Raw genomic sequence first — 19,284 nt, forward strand, 5'->3', positions numbered from 1 at the left:
TTTAGTTAAGGAGTTATTGATACTTTAAGTGCAAAATGATGATATAAAACCATGATAAAAATGCACTTTTAAGTACTAATCAATATGCAACCTAAAAATTAGGGATTTTTAATTGGGATATTTTGATTTGGTCCCTGTTTTGTCAATTTCAATGTACACACCCTCTCAATTGACTCTGAAACTTCTCAATTATTGTAATTTCACCCCTAAAAACCTAGATTTAAATCTTTTGAGTTGAGTGTTTTTTACTCTTTGGTTATTAGTTTCAGATTGTAATTTAACCTCAATTAACCATTAAACTTTTAATTTTTTTCAAGTATACCCTTGATGTGATTAATTTCAGTCATTGAACTCAGGCACCTTATGCACTTTGGTTCTTGGTTTTGAAATTTTTTAATTTGATTCTCAATAAGCATTCGATCTTTAAATTTCTTTCAATTGAACTCCTAATTGTATCAATTTTACCTTTTTAAATTTCAATTGTGTCCCTAATCTGAATAACGCTTCCAAACTTGATTTTTTTTAATTGAGTCCTTGATTGAATCCGGTTAAGCTTGTAAAAATTAAATTTGATTCTTCAAAGTTCTAATCTTCTCAATTAAACTAAAATTAGGCTTCTAAATTTAATTTATTACCAATTAAGTCTTTAATAAAATTAATTTGACCCATTAAAAGTTTAATTAAGTTTGTGCACTTAATTAATATTTTTAATTTTAGCCTTAATTGATTTTCAAACTTAATTAAGTCTTTTAATTAGACCTATGATTAAATCAAATCAACCTATTAAAATCTACTTACATTCTTAGAATTATTTTTCTTGCAAATTCATTTAATATTCACTTAAAATAACCTTGAGTTTGCATTGTCTTTTCACATTTAGATTCTTTAATGGTGCAATTGAGTTTTCAATATTATCAATGATCCATTTTGTCCCTTTATCTCTTATTTATGCATTTAAATTCCTCTTTAATATGTTTTTGTCAACTAAGTCACTAGCCTCCTACATTTTTTTATTTTTATTTTTCAAACTCTTCTCTTTTACATTATTTTATTTAATAAAATAATAATAGTTTTAAGGAACCTAAAATTGTGCTATGACAAACCTCAATAAACATATTTATAGCCTTAAAATATATGAAAAACATTTCACCTAAAAATTAAAAAATAAACTCAAAATCACAAATTACCAAGCCTTTTTTTAGCAAGATAAAAACTAACAACCATCAGCATCAAACTCTTCTAATCGAAAAAAATCTATTAACATCAAAATCGTTGTTTTTTTATCATTAGAATTATGACAATCAACAACTCTCTCTATTTTTTTATTGTTTTTAAATGAGTTTTTCTCTCCTCTCTGTACCCAGAATTAAAAAATAAATAAAATAAATTTTCGGATAAAAAATGTTGATAATTTGGAAATAATCATGAATTTTATATGTTTTACATTTTTTGTCCTTTCTTTTTTATTTTTGTATTTCTAATAAATAAATAATCCCCTCTCTAATTTTATCATTGTACTTTTAGTTATTTTCAATTAAAATATTCTTGAACCTAATTCCACTCTATAAAGAAGAAGATAAGCCCCTCTCTAATTTTATCATCATACTTTTAGTTATTTTCAATTAAAATATTTTTGGACCTAATTCCACTCTATAAAGTTAAAGATTGTATTAGAAATACAAAAATAAAAAAGAAAGGACAAAAAATGTATAAACACAAATATATAGATATAAATGCTTCATTGAAATACCTTAAAAGAACCTTAAATGTTTTAGTATTTGTTTTTTTTAATTTAATTTGATTTAATGTCTATACAACCAATAATATTTAAACCTTTCTAGGATGACCACCGTGCCATTCCAGCATCACCCAAATACGCATGTATTACCGTAGAATGTTATTCAAATAATGTCAAAATAGTTTTTTTTTAATTTAGTAATTGATATATATTTATATAATGACTTGGTATTTTTACCTTGAAATGTATAAGTTGCAAATTTGCTATTGGACTCTTCCTTTCCATTATCTTTTGGAATAATTTAGAAGCCAATTTAGAACCGTATATTGGGATTTTAAAAACATTAATTGGGCCCCAAATTTCATATATTAATTCTCAATTAAACTCCAAGTCAATTAATTTGATCAATAAAATCATAAATATTTAATAAATTCTTCCCAAGTCTTTTTGTGATGTTCATCAACATTTTTCAAATTAATGTTGTTTTAGTGCATAAATATGCAAATTATACTAGAAATATTAATGCTCATTATTTTTTTTTAAATCAACACCATTGAAATGCAAAAAAACATGCATATTAAACATAAATTATTAAAATAAAATTAATCAGAGGACACAGTTGAGAAATATTGAGATATTTGGGGTCTAATTGATAAAATTAATAAGTTTGGGATGCAATTCAGAATGAGTATATAGATTTAGGAGTAAGTTGAGGTTTCCCCTATTCTTTGCTCCTGGCTGTCCGTACTTATCTAACCCTAAACGCACAAAATAAAAATTCTCTCAGGCATCGAACATCAAATTAGTTTTAAAAGCCCGCTTTAAACCCTAAAATCTAAATTCGCAGGTACATATCTGAGTTTTTGTATGTAGTTATGCTTTGGCAGAGTTTCTGACCTATTTTCTTTCTTTTTGCAGCTAAACCAAGTAAGAAAGAGAGTGAATAAAAAAGCTATGAAGAAGAAAAATCAAACAGCTGGAAGTGGAAGTGGAAGTGGAAGTGGCGACATGGATGACAAGGATCAAGAATGGGACATCAAGAAGATTATGAAAGATATCGAGTTCTTCAGTAATTACTCTTTTTTTATTCCTGTTTTTATTCTCACCGTTTTTTAAAACAAATTTGTTCTTCAGTGTTTGCTATCTGCTGCATTATAATTATACTTTATGTATCTACGAGAAAGTTGTGTGATGATGGATTGTAGGATGAGTTAGGGGCTATCTAGGAATTGTCGGTTTGAGGTTAGGAATTTCTTGCAGGAATTGAGAGGAGATGAGATGAGATGAGATTGAAGAGTTTGCTTATGTGGAATAGTGCAATGATTTGTTTTGAAGTTGCTCTTGGGTGTTTAAACTGCTGCCTTGTGATTTTCCACAATGCTATTACAGTGCATCAATTGATTGAAGTGGATTTCAAGCTTTCGAGAATATATTTACAATGGCAACGTTTTTTTAGAGAATACAGTGTAAAACTTATTGACAAAGAGATTGGAAACGTAGAGTTATATGGTGTCATAGACTACCCTATTACACCTTTGTAGTAGCATTTGGCAATGTGAGAGTTTTGAGCTTCCTAACATCAAAGCCCACATCTTCTGATCAGAATTTCATTTCCCTTTCCCTCTCATGGTGGAATCCCTTTCCCTACATGTTTCTTTATTTTAAATGCATAATGTTCTGTATTTTTTTTCAGGCAACATTGGAGTTGTGTGCTATTTTTGAAGCAGCTAGTTTCAGGCTCCAAGTCTATTTGTTTTTTCTTTCAGACTCAATAAAATCCAAATTGGATGAAGGAGCTAATAAGATGAAGCTCCTTTCTGTTTTGTAGAACCTGGAACAATGTCGTTTCATTGGGTTCAGTGGGTTTGGTTGCATAATTTGATGATTGAGATGATTGATCTGTTATTCATGTGTGACGAGAAGCAAAGAGGATGTTTCATCACCTGCTAATTTTTTTAACTTGCTTGTTCTACTGTTCAGACCTAAATGATGGGCTACAGCTTCCAGTTTTAATCATGCCACAAGGAATACAATATTTTGTTAAACAGTGCATTGTATTCTTTTGCCACCATTCGTCATAATTGTATGGGTTCTTCTTTTGGGCATATAAAATGGACTCAGTGCATTGTGAAATTTTTTTTTATCTAGTGTTATAGCCAGAGGAAAATTAGGTTGCATCATATGGTAAAAAGTTGCTGAATCTGGCTTTGATTGTGGTCATGTTTCTGCTGTTAATTCAAACTTGGAAGCAATAAATATTGATCTGTTTAAGTTTGTGCCATTCATTGGGATGTGCTTCTATCTTTTTGGTTCTTCATTTGCATCTTATTGTGATTGTTTGAATTTGTATTTACAACTAAGAAACTTTGTAGTGCTTTTGTTACTATAATGTTTTGTCTCCCAGGTGCCTCGCATATGACATGGAAAGAGAGGAAAGAATTAGAAAACCATAAAGTACTCTCTCTCGGTGGAAAGGTAAAATCTCTATGAGCACCAATCACGTCACTTTGTATTTAATATAGTAGATATTTTTTATTATGGAGTATCCTTCTTCCATATGGTGCTTGATGAATATAGTCCTGCACTTTGTCCTGAACACAGCCTCCTAAGAAGCAAAGACTACCTTTAAGTGTAGCCCGTGTGCAAATGAAGAAACAAAAGGAAAGAGAACAGAAAATGCTTGAAATGAGGGAACAAGAGGTTGATTCTCCATGACCTTTCTAATTTATGATTGATCTGATTGTACAAATCTTATTGCTCTGACTGTAACTATTCTACATTTTAGAATATGGTTCTTGGAAGATTTGGAGGTGGTAGTGGTGCTAGACGAACAGTCGAGAAGCGCAAACTTGAGGACAGGGTGCTGAGGTCAACTGAAGGTCATTTTAAAAATGGCATACTTGATGTGAAGCATTTGTTGAGTCGAGCGTCATCTAGAGATGATGGTTCTAGCAGTCATATGTTCAACAAAGGGAAGAAGCACAGTGGCAAAAGGAGAGATGATGGTTCTAGCAGTCATATGGTCAGCAAAGGGAAGAAGCACAGTGGCAAAAAGAACAAGGGAAAGAAAAAAGGTGGTGGAAGGAAGCGCCATTGAAAGCGGGCCTAATTTGAGCTATTTCAATAACAGCAGTGATAGAATCTCAGTGTTGCTTCTATCATCTTTCAAAACCTGGATCTTGAATGGTCCTTACAAGATCCTTGATTCGGTATTGGCACAATGTATGAGAAAAATTTCGAGCGGTTGCGTTTTTGTTTTGGTTGTTTATAAAGAGCCTTCTGTAATTGTTGGGTTCAATTTCTCAAGGATAGCCTTCCATGTAGCATCTTTTCTTTAGACCAAGACCAGTTTTGCATTTCTTCACTCTTGATAAACACGACTGATATTGAAGATCTTGAGACCATGTTTCACTTATATGCATGGGGTCTGAATTCTTGCTATTTGTTGTGTTTAAGCATTTCAGTTCATCATTGTTGCCTTTTGTTTAAATCTAAAATAAGCTTACACGTGTCAATTGAATCAATAAAAGATGACTAAGAGGTTTGAGGTAGTCGATAAAGCAAGTAGAAGTCTCTGAATGCCTCATTAAATTTAAAAAGTATTACTATAGTTACATGTAAAATCACCTTGTATTATAATTACAATCTCTCTAAATAAGATAAGTATTCAATGAAAAACAAAGAGGATGCGAACAATGTTTTCCAATTGTTTTGGTCTTTAATTATGTTTTTTTTTTTGGTTTTTGATTTTTTTTTCAACATGGTATTGATTGGTGATTGGGTTTGGGTTTGATGATTTATTTCGTTTTGGAATTTGTTGGGTTATTTTTATTTCAAATAAATTTTCCAACATTATATTGTTTTTTGATTTTGCAAAAAAAATAAAATACTTTAGTTGTTTGCAATAATTTAAGAATGAGGGGACTAAAATTGAAAGCAAGGTGGAGTGGCAACACTTTATTTTAGAAAAAATGAATAATTTATTTTTTGGTTTAAACATGTTTCTTAATTTCATCTTTTCATGTTGCATAATTTGATTTGATAGCTTGTATTGTATTGCTTTCTTTTAATTTATCATGGTCTTAAATAAATATCTTGGTATTGAATTGATTCTTAATTTTACCAAAAAAAAAAATTAAAGTTTTCTTGTTTGTAATAAATTAAAGATAAGAGGACCAAAAATGAAAACTTGGTTGATAACAACTATTTAAAAAAAAACAAAAGAGTGTCAATGCCTTTAAGCTTGAGATTTTGATCAATCTTTATTTCAATCCTTAAAATTTGCAAATTATATGATTTAGTCCAAAAATTTATTTTATTCACATTTCATTCCTTAACTTTGAGAAAGTAGTGAGAGTCACCATATTAGAACAAAGGTGAGAGAAAGTTAATTAACAAAATATTTTTTCACAAGAGAACTTATTGATGTTTGTGTTAATAGGTCTCATTTAATAAGAAAAATCTCATTGAGATCTTTTTAAATCCTTATCTTGCTTGGAAAAGATAAATCAAGATTGAAAAATAAATTTCATTCTTAATTAGATTTTGCTTTTTTAGACCATTTTTTGAGTTTTTTTTTTTGGATTGATAGATTTTTTTGAGGTTTTAAGGATGTTTATTATTTTTTTAGGTGAAAATTGTTTAAAAATAAATTTTAGAGTGAAAAAAAAAACTGCTTGATTTTTAAGTCATCTTTGTAATGTTAGGATTCTAACTAGTAGATGATATATTGTTTACTTTTTAAAAAAATAATCAAGTGGATGATGGGTCACTTATCCAAATAAAAGAAATAAGCATGTGGACCTTCACTTAAAAGGTTTAAACTCCTAGGCTTATTTTTAGTGGGGTAGACATGCTGGGTTTTTCAAGCTCGTATATCTTATTCTTTATTGTTTTTTTTTTCCTTTCCTAACAATTAACTTGAATTATTAAAAATAAAATAATTTAAAATATATTTGGTATATATTTTTACAATTATTAGATTAATGAAGAATATATTTAATATATTATTTTATTAAATTTCATTTAATTTTTACATTATTGAATAAGATTATAGAAATCTCTTTAGAATATGAATGGGTGTTCTTTTTTATAGCCCATCATAATTAACTATTTTTTTAATTTAATTTAATTTATTTGTTGTTATTACATAACTAAATAAAGAATAGTTTTTAAAAAATAAACTTATTAAAACTAATATGGTTCATGACCCAGCCCACATGTTTAATAACTTAATTCAAATCAATCTAATATATTATCACCTTAATGTTTACAAAAATAAAATGTCATATTGAATTTTGTTTTAGTCGAACTATGTTTTTTAATTCACCAAGTCAATCAGGTCATATTAAATCAACCCCCACACGGTTTGATTTGAAACTTGAGTTAAACAAAGGTTTAGGTCGAGCAATTTTTCCATGATAATGCACAAGCATTGTACTATTCTTATGCTTTTTAATACACTCACGTTAACATTATTAGTTTTTTTTCTAAATGAAAACTCACATTTTTAGATAATGATTAATATTTCTTGTTACTAGAAATCATGCTTGTTGCGCTTGAATATTTTTTTATGTTAAGAATAATTTTATCTGCGTGTAATGTGGAGTTTGCCAACTATGTTGTGTTTAACTATTTCATGTAATCAAATATTTAAATCAAGCAATTACCTATAACAATAATATTATGGCATGATATTATAGTAGATAATTCTTTTTAAATTTATGTTAATAGATCTAGAAGCATCAATTTATTAATCATGAATTGATGTTGATGACAAGATAGAGCCTTGGTAAACATATTAGCCCTCTAAAACTCAATGGAAATGTAAGGGAAAGTAATCACATATATATATATATATATATATTAATTAAGTACTTCATGAATGACAATCTATTTTAATGTTCCTAGTATGATCATGAAAGATTTGATTGACATCAACTTTAATAGAACTAGTGTTATCAACATGAAAGAAGTAGGAATAAGTTGATGAATATTAATAAGCCTTAGAGCCAAACAGTCTCAAAGCATATAGATGACATGACAAGATATTTAGACTTGGTTAAGGATTTGGATACTTTATTCCACTTTTAACTCTACTAAAAAATAAAGTGTCTCTAAGAAACATATACTAAATAGTAACTGGATGACAAGTATCAGGACAACCAACTCAATTTACATCTATAAAACCCACCAATTATAAAGAAGTCCTTGTAAAAAAGAATAACCCACAACTAGAAGTACCCTTAAGATAACAAAGAATACGTCATATAATGGTCAATAAGAATAACAAAGAGCTTGTATAAATTGACTAACCTGCTATACAATAAATAAAAAAACAATATAAAGCTAAATAATTATGAAATAGTTCAAACTCACTATCAATTTTCTATACAATGAGGGATCATATAATAGCACACCATTATCTTGTTGTACTTCAAGTCAAGCTTTATTAGTGTAAGAACTAAGTTGTTGGACTATAAACCAGCTAAGGTGAGAAGATCAGATAATAGTACACTATTATCTTGTTGGACTTTAAGTTGAGCTCCAATAGTGGAAGGACTAAGTTGTTGGACTGTAGATCAGCTAAGGTGAGAAAATCTTAAGTATACTTGTGTTGATATAAAATTATGCCAGTTAGATATTGAAATACCTCAAGATTAAGAAAATATTATAGGAACCAAAATCTTTCATATAATTGTAAAAGTGATGTGTCAGTTGAAGTATTAAGAAGTGTTTATAGTTTCTCAATCAACTGATAGTTATATATTGTAATAATAATATCATCCAAATATAAAAGAAACATAGTAAGCATAGTAGCAGTTATTCAAATAAAAAGAGAATCATATTAACTCTGCATATAATTAAAATCAATAAGGGTAGAATGAAAATTCTCAGACCAAACACGTGGTGTCTTTTTTAATCTTTATAGAGACCACTTTAAATGACAAATCTCAAAAGAGGAATGAGTGACCATGCTAGGTAGAAGATTCATATGTTTTTTTTTTTAGATCACCATGTAAAAAAGCATGCTTCATAGTTAACAAGGAATAAACAACATCTTAAAGTTGATAATTCTTATACTTCATGACTTTATTTTGTTGAGAAGTGTAAAGACTAGAATATTAAAAGAGATTGAAAACCTTTAGAAATATATTCCTCACCCCTATAATCAAATCATACAGCTATAAAACAAGTAAAAATGATTTTAAATAAATACAAGAAAATCCTAAAAGATAGATAACATATTAACTTTAGAAAGAAAAACATATATCTAAATAAAATGATTATAATAATCAATAAATATCATAAAATATCATACCAAGCATTTGAAATAACATGACTAGCACCTTATACATTAGTATGATTAATCTCAAAACAAGTAAAAGTCCGACTACCAAAAAAAGGAAAGGGCAAGGATTTTCTTTTACTAATTTGACACAATTCATAACAACACGACATGGTAAACATGAAAAGAAAAATTATATTGCTCAAATAACTATGTTTTATAAGACGAATCAAAACAAAAATGTTCTAATTTCTTATTCCAAGCATTAATATTATTTACAACACTAGTATAACCTAAAAAAACAAAAGTATGAATGAAAAACTAGATAGGAAGGAGACATCCCACTTTAAGCCATTTTCCATCACTTCCCCAGCATTTTGAGCATGCATCATAAATTATTACAATTAAAGTAAATTTTACAATTATTATCCATAAATTAACAAAAAAAAAATTAAATTGATAAATAAATTTAAAGACATAAAAACATTGTCAAAAGAAGAACATAAAGTTCTAATTATACCGATAAGAAAAATCTATATTGGATATATAAATATGTTCCTTACCTTTATACTTATGAACATTACATATAACATTTGTACTATCAATCATATGATTAAAAATTATAAAATCAATCAACCAAGAAAATGTAAGCAAACTCCCCTTTCTTTGTATGCAAAAAAGAATAAATAATTATATATTGTTCCATCTCAGATGTGAGAGAAAAGCAATAACTACTTATAAAGTTTTTATTCAAAGAAGGAACTAAAAAGATATCTATAAAATTAGAGTAGACAACATTAAAAAGGGTTAAAAAATCTTGATTTTGAAACTCATGACAATTCTTAATAATATATATATATATATATATATATATATATATATAAAATTTCTTACTTCAATGTTTTGTAATATGTCTAAACTTCTTGGAACTATAATATTAAGTATGTGACTTGGATCTTCATTTACCCCAAATGGTATATACCACATTAACTATCTCAAATATCATGATTTTTGAAGTAAGGCTAATTTGAGTGACTAAATATTTTTTTCTGGTAATTATTCATTTTAAAAAAAATCCAAAGATAAAATATATTTTTAATTGATTAAACTAGTGCGTATAGTCTTACATTCTAGTCTTAATTTTATTAGAAATTGGTCTCTTTGACATCCTTATTTCCCAAGAACAATCTTCCTAGGATTATTAGGAATTATAAAAAACTCATCTAAATGACCCTATAATTATTTTCTTTTCATTAACATCCTAAATTAGAACTCTAAAGTGGATTAATTATTTCCATTAAAATAAAAAACAATTTCTCTTGATATGATAATAAAAAAAAGTATTGAACTAGTATAAAAAATAAAAGTTGTTGTCAAAAAAACTTCAAACTATTGAGAATGAGAATTGTCAAAATATTTAATTTTTGTTGTTATAATGCCTAACCAAACTAGAAGCTCTTCACGTCTAGAAATTGTCAATGGCCTTGAAACCATGATTTATTTCTTAAGAGAGAAACCCAAAAACCTCTCACAACGTGACAAAAAAATACATTAACCTAAAGAATCAAAAAAAGATGAGTTCAATCTTTGATATCATTTTAAAATGGTCTGAATATTGCTTAATGGAGGATCATTTCTCATTAAATAGAAAAGTGTTACCATAATTACAACCTATAATTCTTTTATAACATAATTAAAATATCTAAATAAGGTAATTATATACAACTATTTTTTATCAATCAAAATCCCTAAATCAAGCAATCATCTATACATTAATATTATAACAAGATAGTATAGCTAACAATAGAGAGTAAGGATAGTTAGGATGTAATAAAATCTTCTTACCTGATAACTACAACTAAATAAATTAGAATTTATATCTTTAGATAGAATTTAAACTATGTATCATTTTATAAAGGCCTCATAATTATTATGAAAGATGAGTAACCTCATATGTAATTTCAATAATTTGATTCACCTTTTTTACAAGTATCAATATTTTCTTTCTTTATTTTATTCACAACTTTCTTTTATTTTACTAACACATTTAAACTCTTATAATTTCTTTTCTTAAACTTGTGTTATTTTCTACATAATGATGCTTCATAAAATAAACATCCCTTTCTTAGAGTTCAATATTAAAAATCTCACTTTTTATTTAACAAATGTTGTTATCATCTTTTTATAGGTTAAGTCCTAGTTAAAATTAATTGACAACATATAAATTCATATGTCTAATAGGATAATATTTAACATTATTCTAGAAGCCATTAAATATGTCTTTTAAAAAATACAAGTAAATTCATTATTATTATACTAAATGAATAGTCAATATAAGCAATTGAGAGTGGCTAGGTTCTTAGTAGTAAAAGCCTAATAATCCATCATCTTCTAGATCAATCAATATTATGCATGCTTAGAGATGGGTCTTAATCATGTAATTCACCATTACAAAATAGAATTACATCCTTGATATCCCTATGCAATCCCTCATGTTTCATCATTTTTAATAGGTTATCACTATTATCTGTTTACATGCACATTGTTGTATTAATACCCAATTCATAACTATATATGTATTCTTTTTATTTATTTGATAGCATTATAAAATGCTGATAACTTGAGATAAATTCTAGTCAGCCACCCACAATTGCTCTTGGAGAAGCATTTTATTATCAAATTATAACTCTTTTTAACTGTGACATAAAAACTCTTTATATAGAGATAGAGAACACAACAAACATGACTTGCCACCATAACATTATAATGATCAATCAAATTATACAAGTCATATCTAATTAATTAAATCAGATATAAAATGAATTGTGTCAAAATAGACATGAATGCATGGACTTATACACCTAAAAGACATATCTCAAGAGTTATGTAACCACAACCACTCCAACAAGGATGTTTAAAACAAGAATGCTTTATACAAGGTAGTATTTCTTAGTATATTAAACACAACAAAAAACACAACCTAACTTTGATGTGATAGTCTCTAACAGGCTAGCTGCTCTATGAATATAATCAACCATAAGCTTATTGTTTGTTCCATATAATTTATATCCATTTTGATCATAAATTTTTACTAGGAAATTCTATCTCACAGAAATCATGTTACAATAAAAAAAATCTCATTCCCTTTATACAACAACCCTTTATTAGTGACAATAATAGAATGGAAGAATAGATAAAGTTAAACTAGTTTAACTTTTAAGAAAGATATGGATAGAAATAAAATGAACAACAAGATCTTATTACGATCTTCTATACCTTTAATGGGTTAACAAATGTATGTATTTCCTAGAAAAATAAGAATATAAATTTAAGCAATTCTTTAAGAAAGACAACCAATTAATAAGATAACACAACACCAATTTCATTGATCAATATAGTGACGGTGTAGCCAATATTTTCATAAAATAAAGACTATTTGGTTTATAATTATTTGAAACCACTTTTCACTTGCTTTTCACATTACTACTTTCATGAACACTTTTACATAGAATTTGAGTTCAAATTGTTTTTTTTAGTCAAAGTAGTCAAATGTGTAAAAGAGGTTATGAAAGCTTTTGTGTTATGGTTTAGGACTTTGAAAGCTATGTGCATTAGAGAAATAACTAAAAGGGATGGATAAGTATATGCAGTGGAACATAAAGAAAAAGTTTATAAGAAATTGTTTTGAGAAAGTTGTAGCAAAACAAATAGAAAAGAAACTACTAAGTATGACATACCTTGTTAACTATGTAAACAATATTATGAGTGCACTTATTGATTGATTTAAACTCTAATTTTCAAATAACAAAATGTCTTTTTTTTTTTTTAATGTTAGCAATTACTTCATAAATAATTATAAATGAACCTAATATGCTTTTTTTTTTAATTCCTCATGAATATTCAATGTGAATAAAGTATATATTTTTTATATTCTTATTTAGTTTTCTCAAGTTAATTATTATTTTATTTTTCTATACATTCACATAAAATTATCACATGATTGAAACTTGTTTTTCAAATTATGATAAGTTTTTATTAATAAAAAAGAATCATGTTATAAATAAGAAGTATATATTTATATGTAAAAAAACAAAATATGTAAACAAGGAAATTGAGTTTTATCTGAAAAAACTTTTAACAAAAATTCATAAGAAAAAATTATTTCCCTGACACAATTAGATGTAAAGAAAAATAAGATGTTTATCATGTCAAAATTTATTGTTCTCTATGAAAATAACTTGGCCCTCATGTATGTGATGAGCTTACTATGTGAATTATGCTCATGCACCAAAATTTTATTTTTGAATAAGAAATTAAAATCATGTTATTTATTAACTGAAGTAAAAACATCATTAAATAATTTTATTTCTAATATATAATTTCACAATCATGACCAATATATATAATTGTCGACAAGGTACAGGTATGACATCTTCAATGAGTTGTCATGCCACAACAGGTACGCAGACTGCTTCCGAACTTAGTCCTTCGTCTTGCTGAAACAGTTCCATGAAAAAAAGTCTTGATGTTCCTACGAAACTTGTACAGTATACCAAGTGCAAAATTCTCAAGATCTTTCATGGAGAAGTGATTTCAAGGAAGGAAAAAGCCAATAAAAATAAAAAGTATACAAGAAAAGGATTGTAACTTTCTACTAAAGAATGACTGATAAGAAAAAGATTATGATTCGACGTACATAAATTTTTCTCTCCTTGTGATAAATACACTTTTTCTAAAAAATTCTGCTTCGGCTTACAAGCTCTTAATCAATGTTGTAACTCTACAGAAAGTTCAGGGTTATAGGCATTGTAACATGACCTCCTATACTTCAGAATAAAAAAGGAAAAAAAAGAGAGTATGAAATGGAAGGTAAGAGTTTTCCTTTCTGTATGTATACACACAAAACTTAATGTTTGACTAGCATGGCCTCCAGCTTCCCCTTCCTAGCAGCATGTTTTAGTTTCTCAAGTGCAACGAGTCCGACCTGCCTAACTCTTTCTCTGGACAACCCCATGCTGATAATAGCAAAAATCAACAAACTATAAATTTCAAGGCACTCAAATCTAGTCCTCATTTATACAAAGTCAGCAAGCAGAAGCAGTGCAAAAATTTACTCACCGCTTGCTAATGTCCTCCCATGTGAGGCATTCTTTATCTAAACCATGGTAAAGACGTATGATCTCTCTTTCTCGTTCTTGAAGAGCTGAATCGATAAGCTTGTTTACTTCCTCCTGTCCAATACATAACTCAACAAATTAACCTCTTTTCTCTTACAATCATCTGGAATCCGAATACAGGAGGATGAGTTTTATATGTGCGCGCGCGCGTGTGTGCGCCTCTCAAAAAACTCAACCATCCTCTTGAAACTCTACTTCACAAAATATCTCACTTAGTGTGGTTCATGTTTTTTGTGTATTTATGGTGTCTACAGAATCACCTCATGGTAAACCTGAACTGTATAAGTTAATTGCGGGTTTGTTCTTCCATTCAAAGTTTTTCCTTCTCATTACAAATTCTAGTTTTCCTCTTCTTTTTACCTTGAGTGCCCACTCATCTACTCCATGCCATGGGTTGTTCCCAAGGTGATTATCTGCAATGTACTTTGAAAAAAGAGAGAAGAAAATGAGTCAATGATGAAAAATAGACACATGAAAATGATTTGCAGAATGGGGAGTTGAGCTTCACTTACACTATGGTGTGTTTCTCCTGGAAGACCATTCAAAGAGGGGAACGCTTCCCTATCAAGTGAGAAGACCTTACCGATAGCCTGTGTATGATGACATTGTTTGGTAGACAGAAAGAGAGACTGAAAGGCTATAGAACAAGTAGACTCATAAATTTAGTACCTCAGTAGCATTCCTCACTTTCCTCTGGGACATATTCAAGCTTTCTGCAATTCTCTGAAAATAATAATGAAATAAGAAGATTCGAATGGAACAAAACAAAATAAACAAAATTAAATATCTCCTCATCAAAGAAAAAGGGACTAAGAAAGTTCACAAATGGTCAACTTTTTGGAAATTGAATGATGCACCAGCACTGAATTCTTATACACAGGAAAAATTAAGAAACTAAATTTCTGTGATTTTGATCCTGGTAAAAAGATGCACTTACATCAATTGATGGAGTCACTCCTTTCTCTTCTAGTCTAATCCTTGCATTCCGAATTAGGCCTAACCTTTCATGCAAGTGATTAGGCAATCTTAAGGTTCTTGAATTCTCAACTAAAGCTCTTGAGACACCCTGTGTCCAAACAAGGATGTAAAAATGCATTAGTTTTGTAACATCTCTAATGACTAGCTGGCATTATTATCGCAGCAAACTCATTTTTCAGTTACGAATTGCTTTGGGATAAAAAAGAAGGGCTGTGAATGCTAAACTTCATAGGAAGACAAGTTGTTGAATAAGGTTATTAGAATGTAATGATGCAAAAGATTTGTGAGGTTATTATCCATTGTGGGATATGCATACAACTGCTGGTGGTAATATCTGATGAACCCTTTGGAAGAATCTGCTTACAATCTAGAAGGAAAAATCTGCCTTACCTGACGTATCCACCAATAAACATAAGTTGAGATTTTGAACCCTTTGGAAGAATCGAATTTCTCAATACCTCGCAGTAGCCCAATTAAACCTGCCTGCATGAGAAATATTACAAACATTACATATAAGAGAGGTCGGCCAGAACTCTATCCAAGCTACTCAGATACATGGATACCGACATTTCATACTTGAAGTGAAGCAAAAGAAAGTAACCTGAACAAGGTCAGCCATTTCAGCACCCATGTTATCATTTTTTTGAGCAATAGACATAACCAGACGAACATTGCTCATGGCCAGCTTCTCTTTTGCCAAGGAGCATTGAATCAATTGTGACTGTAAGTCAGCACGAGAAATCCTCAAGGAATCCGCAAGTTGTTCATCTGAGGGCTCACAACCTAATCTCTCCTTCAGACTGAAATTTCCAGATTCGAATATATTGATCATACAGCAATGGAATAACACACAAATGAAAGATATGGATCGCATGTTTTATAAATGAGTGTTCAGCACACTAAAGAAAATTAAATCATGATTTCTCTTCACATAAAATTGTCCCAAGTTTCGAGAACACGGAGCAAGGTGTGAATGACAAGGAAAGAAAAAATCATTACCAGCCATACCGTTGCCCTCAATTATATCTGCCTTAGTCACATTCAAAATCCATGTTACGTCAAAAAAATACAATAAAGCTGCTTATTATAGAATCAACAAGGTGTGCAAACAAATAACTACACTGAACTAAAAAACTTCTCTTATCATTAATATTGTATTCTCACCTGGATTTATGGTCCTCTAAGGAAATACCAGCTCTAATTATCCTTGACAGACGCACGACTTCTGTATGGGGAAGCACCTCATCACTTACTACACCCTTCACATAACCTTTCAAACGATTCAGAAGTAGATCTGGACTAATATCTGACCTTGGCAGCTTAAAGTCACCACTACATGACATGAATTTGCTTTGGTTCTGATTTTTTCTCTTGCTATTCAACCTTCGTTGTCGAGCAGACACCCCAGAACAAGTGACAGGTATCTTCTTGTTACTTTTTTTAATTTTTGAGTCACTTGAGTTTATCCTCTCAAAAGAAAGATTCCATTGCTTTTCTAGCATAGACTTCTGCAGCAAAATGAGAGCTTCAACTGAATAGTCGAGAACAGAACTTTCTTCTTCGAAGTCATCTAATGCCTTGAACCATGTTGCTACAGTTGAAGAAGCAGAAGCAGTATCAATAAGTTCTTTAAGGGCTTTATTGGAGTGTGGATTTCGATAGGACGAGGGGAAGCTGGGGCCATATTTTGATGACTTTTTTGCAACAATCACACTCTTTGTTGTTGTAATTTGATAGGCTATTCCATGATCATTGACATTGGAAAGCCTTTCTGTGAGGTCTGAATAATAAAAGGTGGAACTCAAGAGCCTCTTTCCTGTGGTAAGTCCAATAAATGAAGCTGTGGCCATCATATGATTACTTTTAGGTTTGTACAATAATCATCACAAGCTTTTAGAAAACTGATGTACCAGTCCACCGCTCTTCAAGCCTACTCTATTCACAAGACTCCGTGCATGTAGATATTGTTTCGGATAAATCTCCCTAAAGCTCACTTTGATAGTCCTTCTGGAATTAAAATCGAAGGAAATTGGGGGGAAAAATATTAGGCTCCTCAATAGGTCAAAAAAAGGAAGAGTAACTATATGTTTGGTAGATTGTAAAAAAATGTATGGTGACCATAATGATCCTCGTCGCATCACATTCCATAACAATCTACCAAATTTCTTGTAAGTTCATTGTATTCAAACTATCCAAAATAAACGACTACATGAGTATCAGGGAATGTGGTCACAGATATGGATATGCAGAGGATTAGTATCCAGAAACCAAGTAAATACAGCTATAGAGTTGAACTAAGAATTTCTAAAAACATCAAAATCTCCAATCATATAGGAAATGGAAAGAAATATAACAGTGAAGTTACAAACAAAGATCCCATCAAATATTAAATACAAAACTAACATGATGCAAATCAGGTCTTAAACCATAGTTGAATTTTCTTTAGTACATTAATAACAATTAAGATATATTACCATGCCTGAGACAGGTATGTGTTATAACATGTTCAAATCAAGCTTTAGCCAATAAAGTGAGACTTTGATGTTAAACCGTGAATGAGTGGAGGGCAGATAGATTAACTCAGTCCCAATACTCCAAGTGTTGAAGTAGAAGCCCATATAGTTTGCAAAGCAAATGATCACAAACGGTGTTTACAGTTGTGGGCTATTCTTCATATTTGCTACTATTTTTTCAAATTATGAGTTATGCAAGCTCTTCTCTGTCTAAACTGCCCCCCAGAAATTGGGTTCCAAGATCCAAACAAAGTGGCCAAAAGAACAAGAATAATTCAGTTTACAGCAGAAGAATAAGGAAACGCAAAAGAAAATTTAGAGAGTTTTGAAAGAAGAGAAATGGTGTATAAAGTTGAAGAGCTGCATACCTGGAAAACAACAGTTTGTTAGGAAAACAAGAGAAGCAGAAGGTGATAGGGACGAGGTGAGGATTCCAAAGTGAGCAGGGGGCAGAGTGGTTGTAAACTGCAACCAGCCTTGTTAGCTGTTACAACCTTATTTGTCTGAACGTATGATTTTTTCATTATTATTATTATTTTCAATTTTATCCTGTTTGATAATCTTACTACCATAATACGATGATTTCAGTAAAGAAAATGGAGGGTTACAGCTCAAAAACAATATATACATAATTTGTTTTTGCATTAAAAAAAAGTTATTTTAAATTGATTTAATGAGATACTATAAAAAATATAAAAAAAAATGAACTTAATATATTTTTAAATAAAAATATCGTGGTAGATGATACGGGAAGGAATGTTGCTAGTGGCCATGAGAGATATTGCATCCATGTTTGAGTGGTGTAGAGATTGCCATTTTGCCTCTTTCCTTTTCTTCTCTGTTTTGTTCTTTTCTTAGTTTTTGTTATATTTAATTCTTCGTTGGTTGTTTGAGAAATGGGAACTGAGCTAGAAATCGATGGGTCTGCTACAAATCCATGTGTCATCGCTTCAATAAACTATGTGCTTCACGCACGCTCTCACCCTCCGCTGCGGATATTTTGTATATTTAATTTCATTATTATTATTATTTTGGGTTTCTCAATCTAAACTAGTCAAACACCACAAACATTATTTAATTTCAAAAGGTTGAAAATTACATAACTTCATGCACTTGGAAAGATTGGTTTAAATAAGTACTATTTATTTTAATCAAAAGATAAATTCTTGATTCGTTTATGCCACCTTTCTTCCTTGAGAAGTTGCTTTGAATTGTTTTTCCACAGCACAGACTCCTCACTTGTTGAATTGTTTATCCATATAGCTCCTGCTTCACCTGTTTTCTACGCACCAAATTTGCCGCTTCACAGCATTAAACTTGTTGGCTCGAAGAGGTTGTTCTCTTCAGGGTTTTGCCAGGCAAGAAGATGAGTCCCTAAACATTACATCCAGTTCTGGTCAAATCAACTAAAGACTCGGCATCTTGAATTTGAAAAGTCCAATTTACACCAGCAATGTAAAAACTCTTCACTGCCAGCGAGCTGGGAATCATAAAATACCTCTATTTACCCCAACAATCCACCAAATTCATTGTAGAGCTTACAGCAATCTGAGTAAATACGATTCAATTTACGCTTGGAAACAGTTAACT

General features: G+C 29.8%; 2 protein-coding genes across 3 annotated transcripts; one reads left to right on the top strand and one right to left on the bottom strand.

Annotated features, from left to right (window-relative positions):
- Positions 1-2,475: 2,475 nt before the first annotated feature.
- LOC105116125 (axoneme-associated protein MST101(2) protein) lies at positions 2,476-5,179 on the top strand. The gene is made up of 5 exons (XM_011013333.1): positions 2,476-2,585; positions 2,657-2,807; positions 4,143-4,213; positions 4,340-4,438; positions 4,524-5,179. The coding sequence occupies exons 2-5, from the start codon at positions 2,693-2,695 to the stop codon at positions 4,833-4,835; spliced, it is 597 nt and encodes a 198-aa protein (XP_011011635.1). The 5' UTR covers positions 2,476-2,585; positions 2,657-2,692; the 3' UTR covers positions 4,836-5,179.
- Positions 5,180-13,654: 8,475 nt separating this feature from the next.
- Positions 13,655-18,313, bottom strand: LOC105116126 (RNA polymerase sigma factor sigA-like). Of its 2 annotated transcripts, none has more exons than XM_011013335.1 (10): positions 18,063-18,313; positions 16,346-17,185; positions 15,783-15,981; positions 15,572-15,664; positions 15,141-15,269; positions 14,873-14,926; positions 14,716-14,793; positions 14,564-14,626; positions 14,145-14,257; positions 13,655-14,041 (listed from the first exon to the last, which is right to left on the bottom strand). In XM_011013335.1, exons 2-10 carry the CDS (start codon positions 17,032-17,034, stop codon positions 13,933-13,935), a joined length of 1,527 nt encoding a protein of 508 aa, XP_011011637.1. In that variant the 5' UTR covers positions 17,035-17,185; positions 18,063-18,313; the 3' UTR covers positions 13,655-13,932. The 2 variants fall into 2 exon arrangements, with proteins under 2 accessions (XP_011011637.1, XP_011011636.1); XM_011013334.1 differs by having other exon boundaries at positions 16,346-17,188; positions 18,063-18,312.
- Positions 18,314-19,284: the final 971 nt, after the last annotated feature.

Source organism: Populus euphratica, unplaced genomic scaffold (assembly GCF_000495115.2).
Source record: "Populus euphratica unplaced genomic scaffold, PopEup_1.0 scaffold858.1, whole genome shotgun sequence".
In the NCBI taxonomy this organism is placed as follows: Eukaryota; Viridiplantae; Streptophyta; class Magnoliopsida; order Malpighiales; family Salicaceae; genus Populus; species Populus euphratica.

Excerpts from the sequence above, each read along its gene's own strand:
- LOC105116125 (XM_011013333.1), top strand. The coding sequence starts at position 2,693 with ATGAAGAAGAAAAATCAAACAGCTGGAAGTGGAAGTGGAAGTGGAAGT. Across the intron at positions 4,214-4,339 it reads TACTCTCTCTCGGTGGAAAG|CCTCCTAAGAAGCAAAGACT; the intron begins GTAAAATCTCTA and ends TCCTGAACACAG. Across the intron at positions 4,439-4,523 it reads TTGAAATGAGGGAACAAGAG|AATATGGTTCTTGGAAGATT; the intron begins GTTGATTCTCCA and ends TCTACATTTTAG.
- LOC105116126 (XM_011013335.1), bottom strand. The coding sequence starts at position 17,034 with ATGATGGCCACAGCTTCATTTATTGGACTTACCACAGGAAAGAGGCTC. Across the intron at positions 14,794-14,872 it reads AAGTGAGGAATGCTACTGAG|GCTATCGGTAAGGTCTTCTC; the intron begins GTACTAAATTTA and ends CATCATACACAG. Across the intron at positions 14,627-14,715 it reads CAGGAGAAACACACCATAGT|TACATTGCAGATAATCACCT; the intron begins GTAAGTGAAGCT and ends CTTTTTTCAAAG.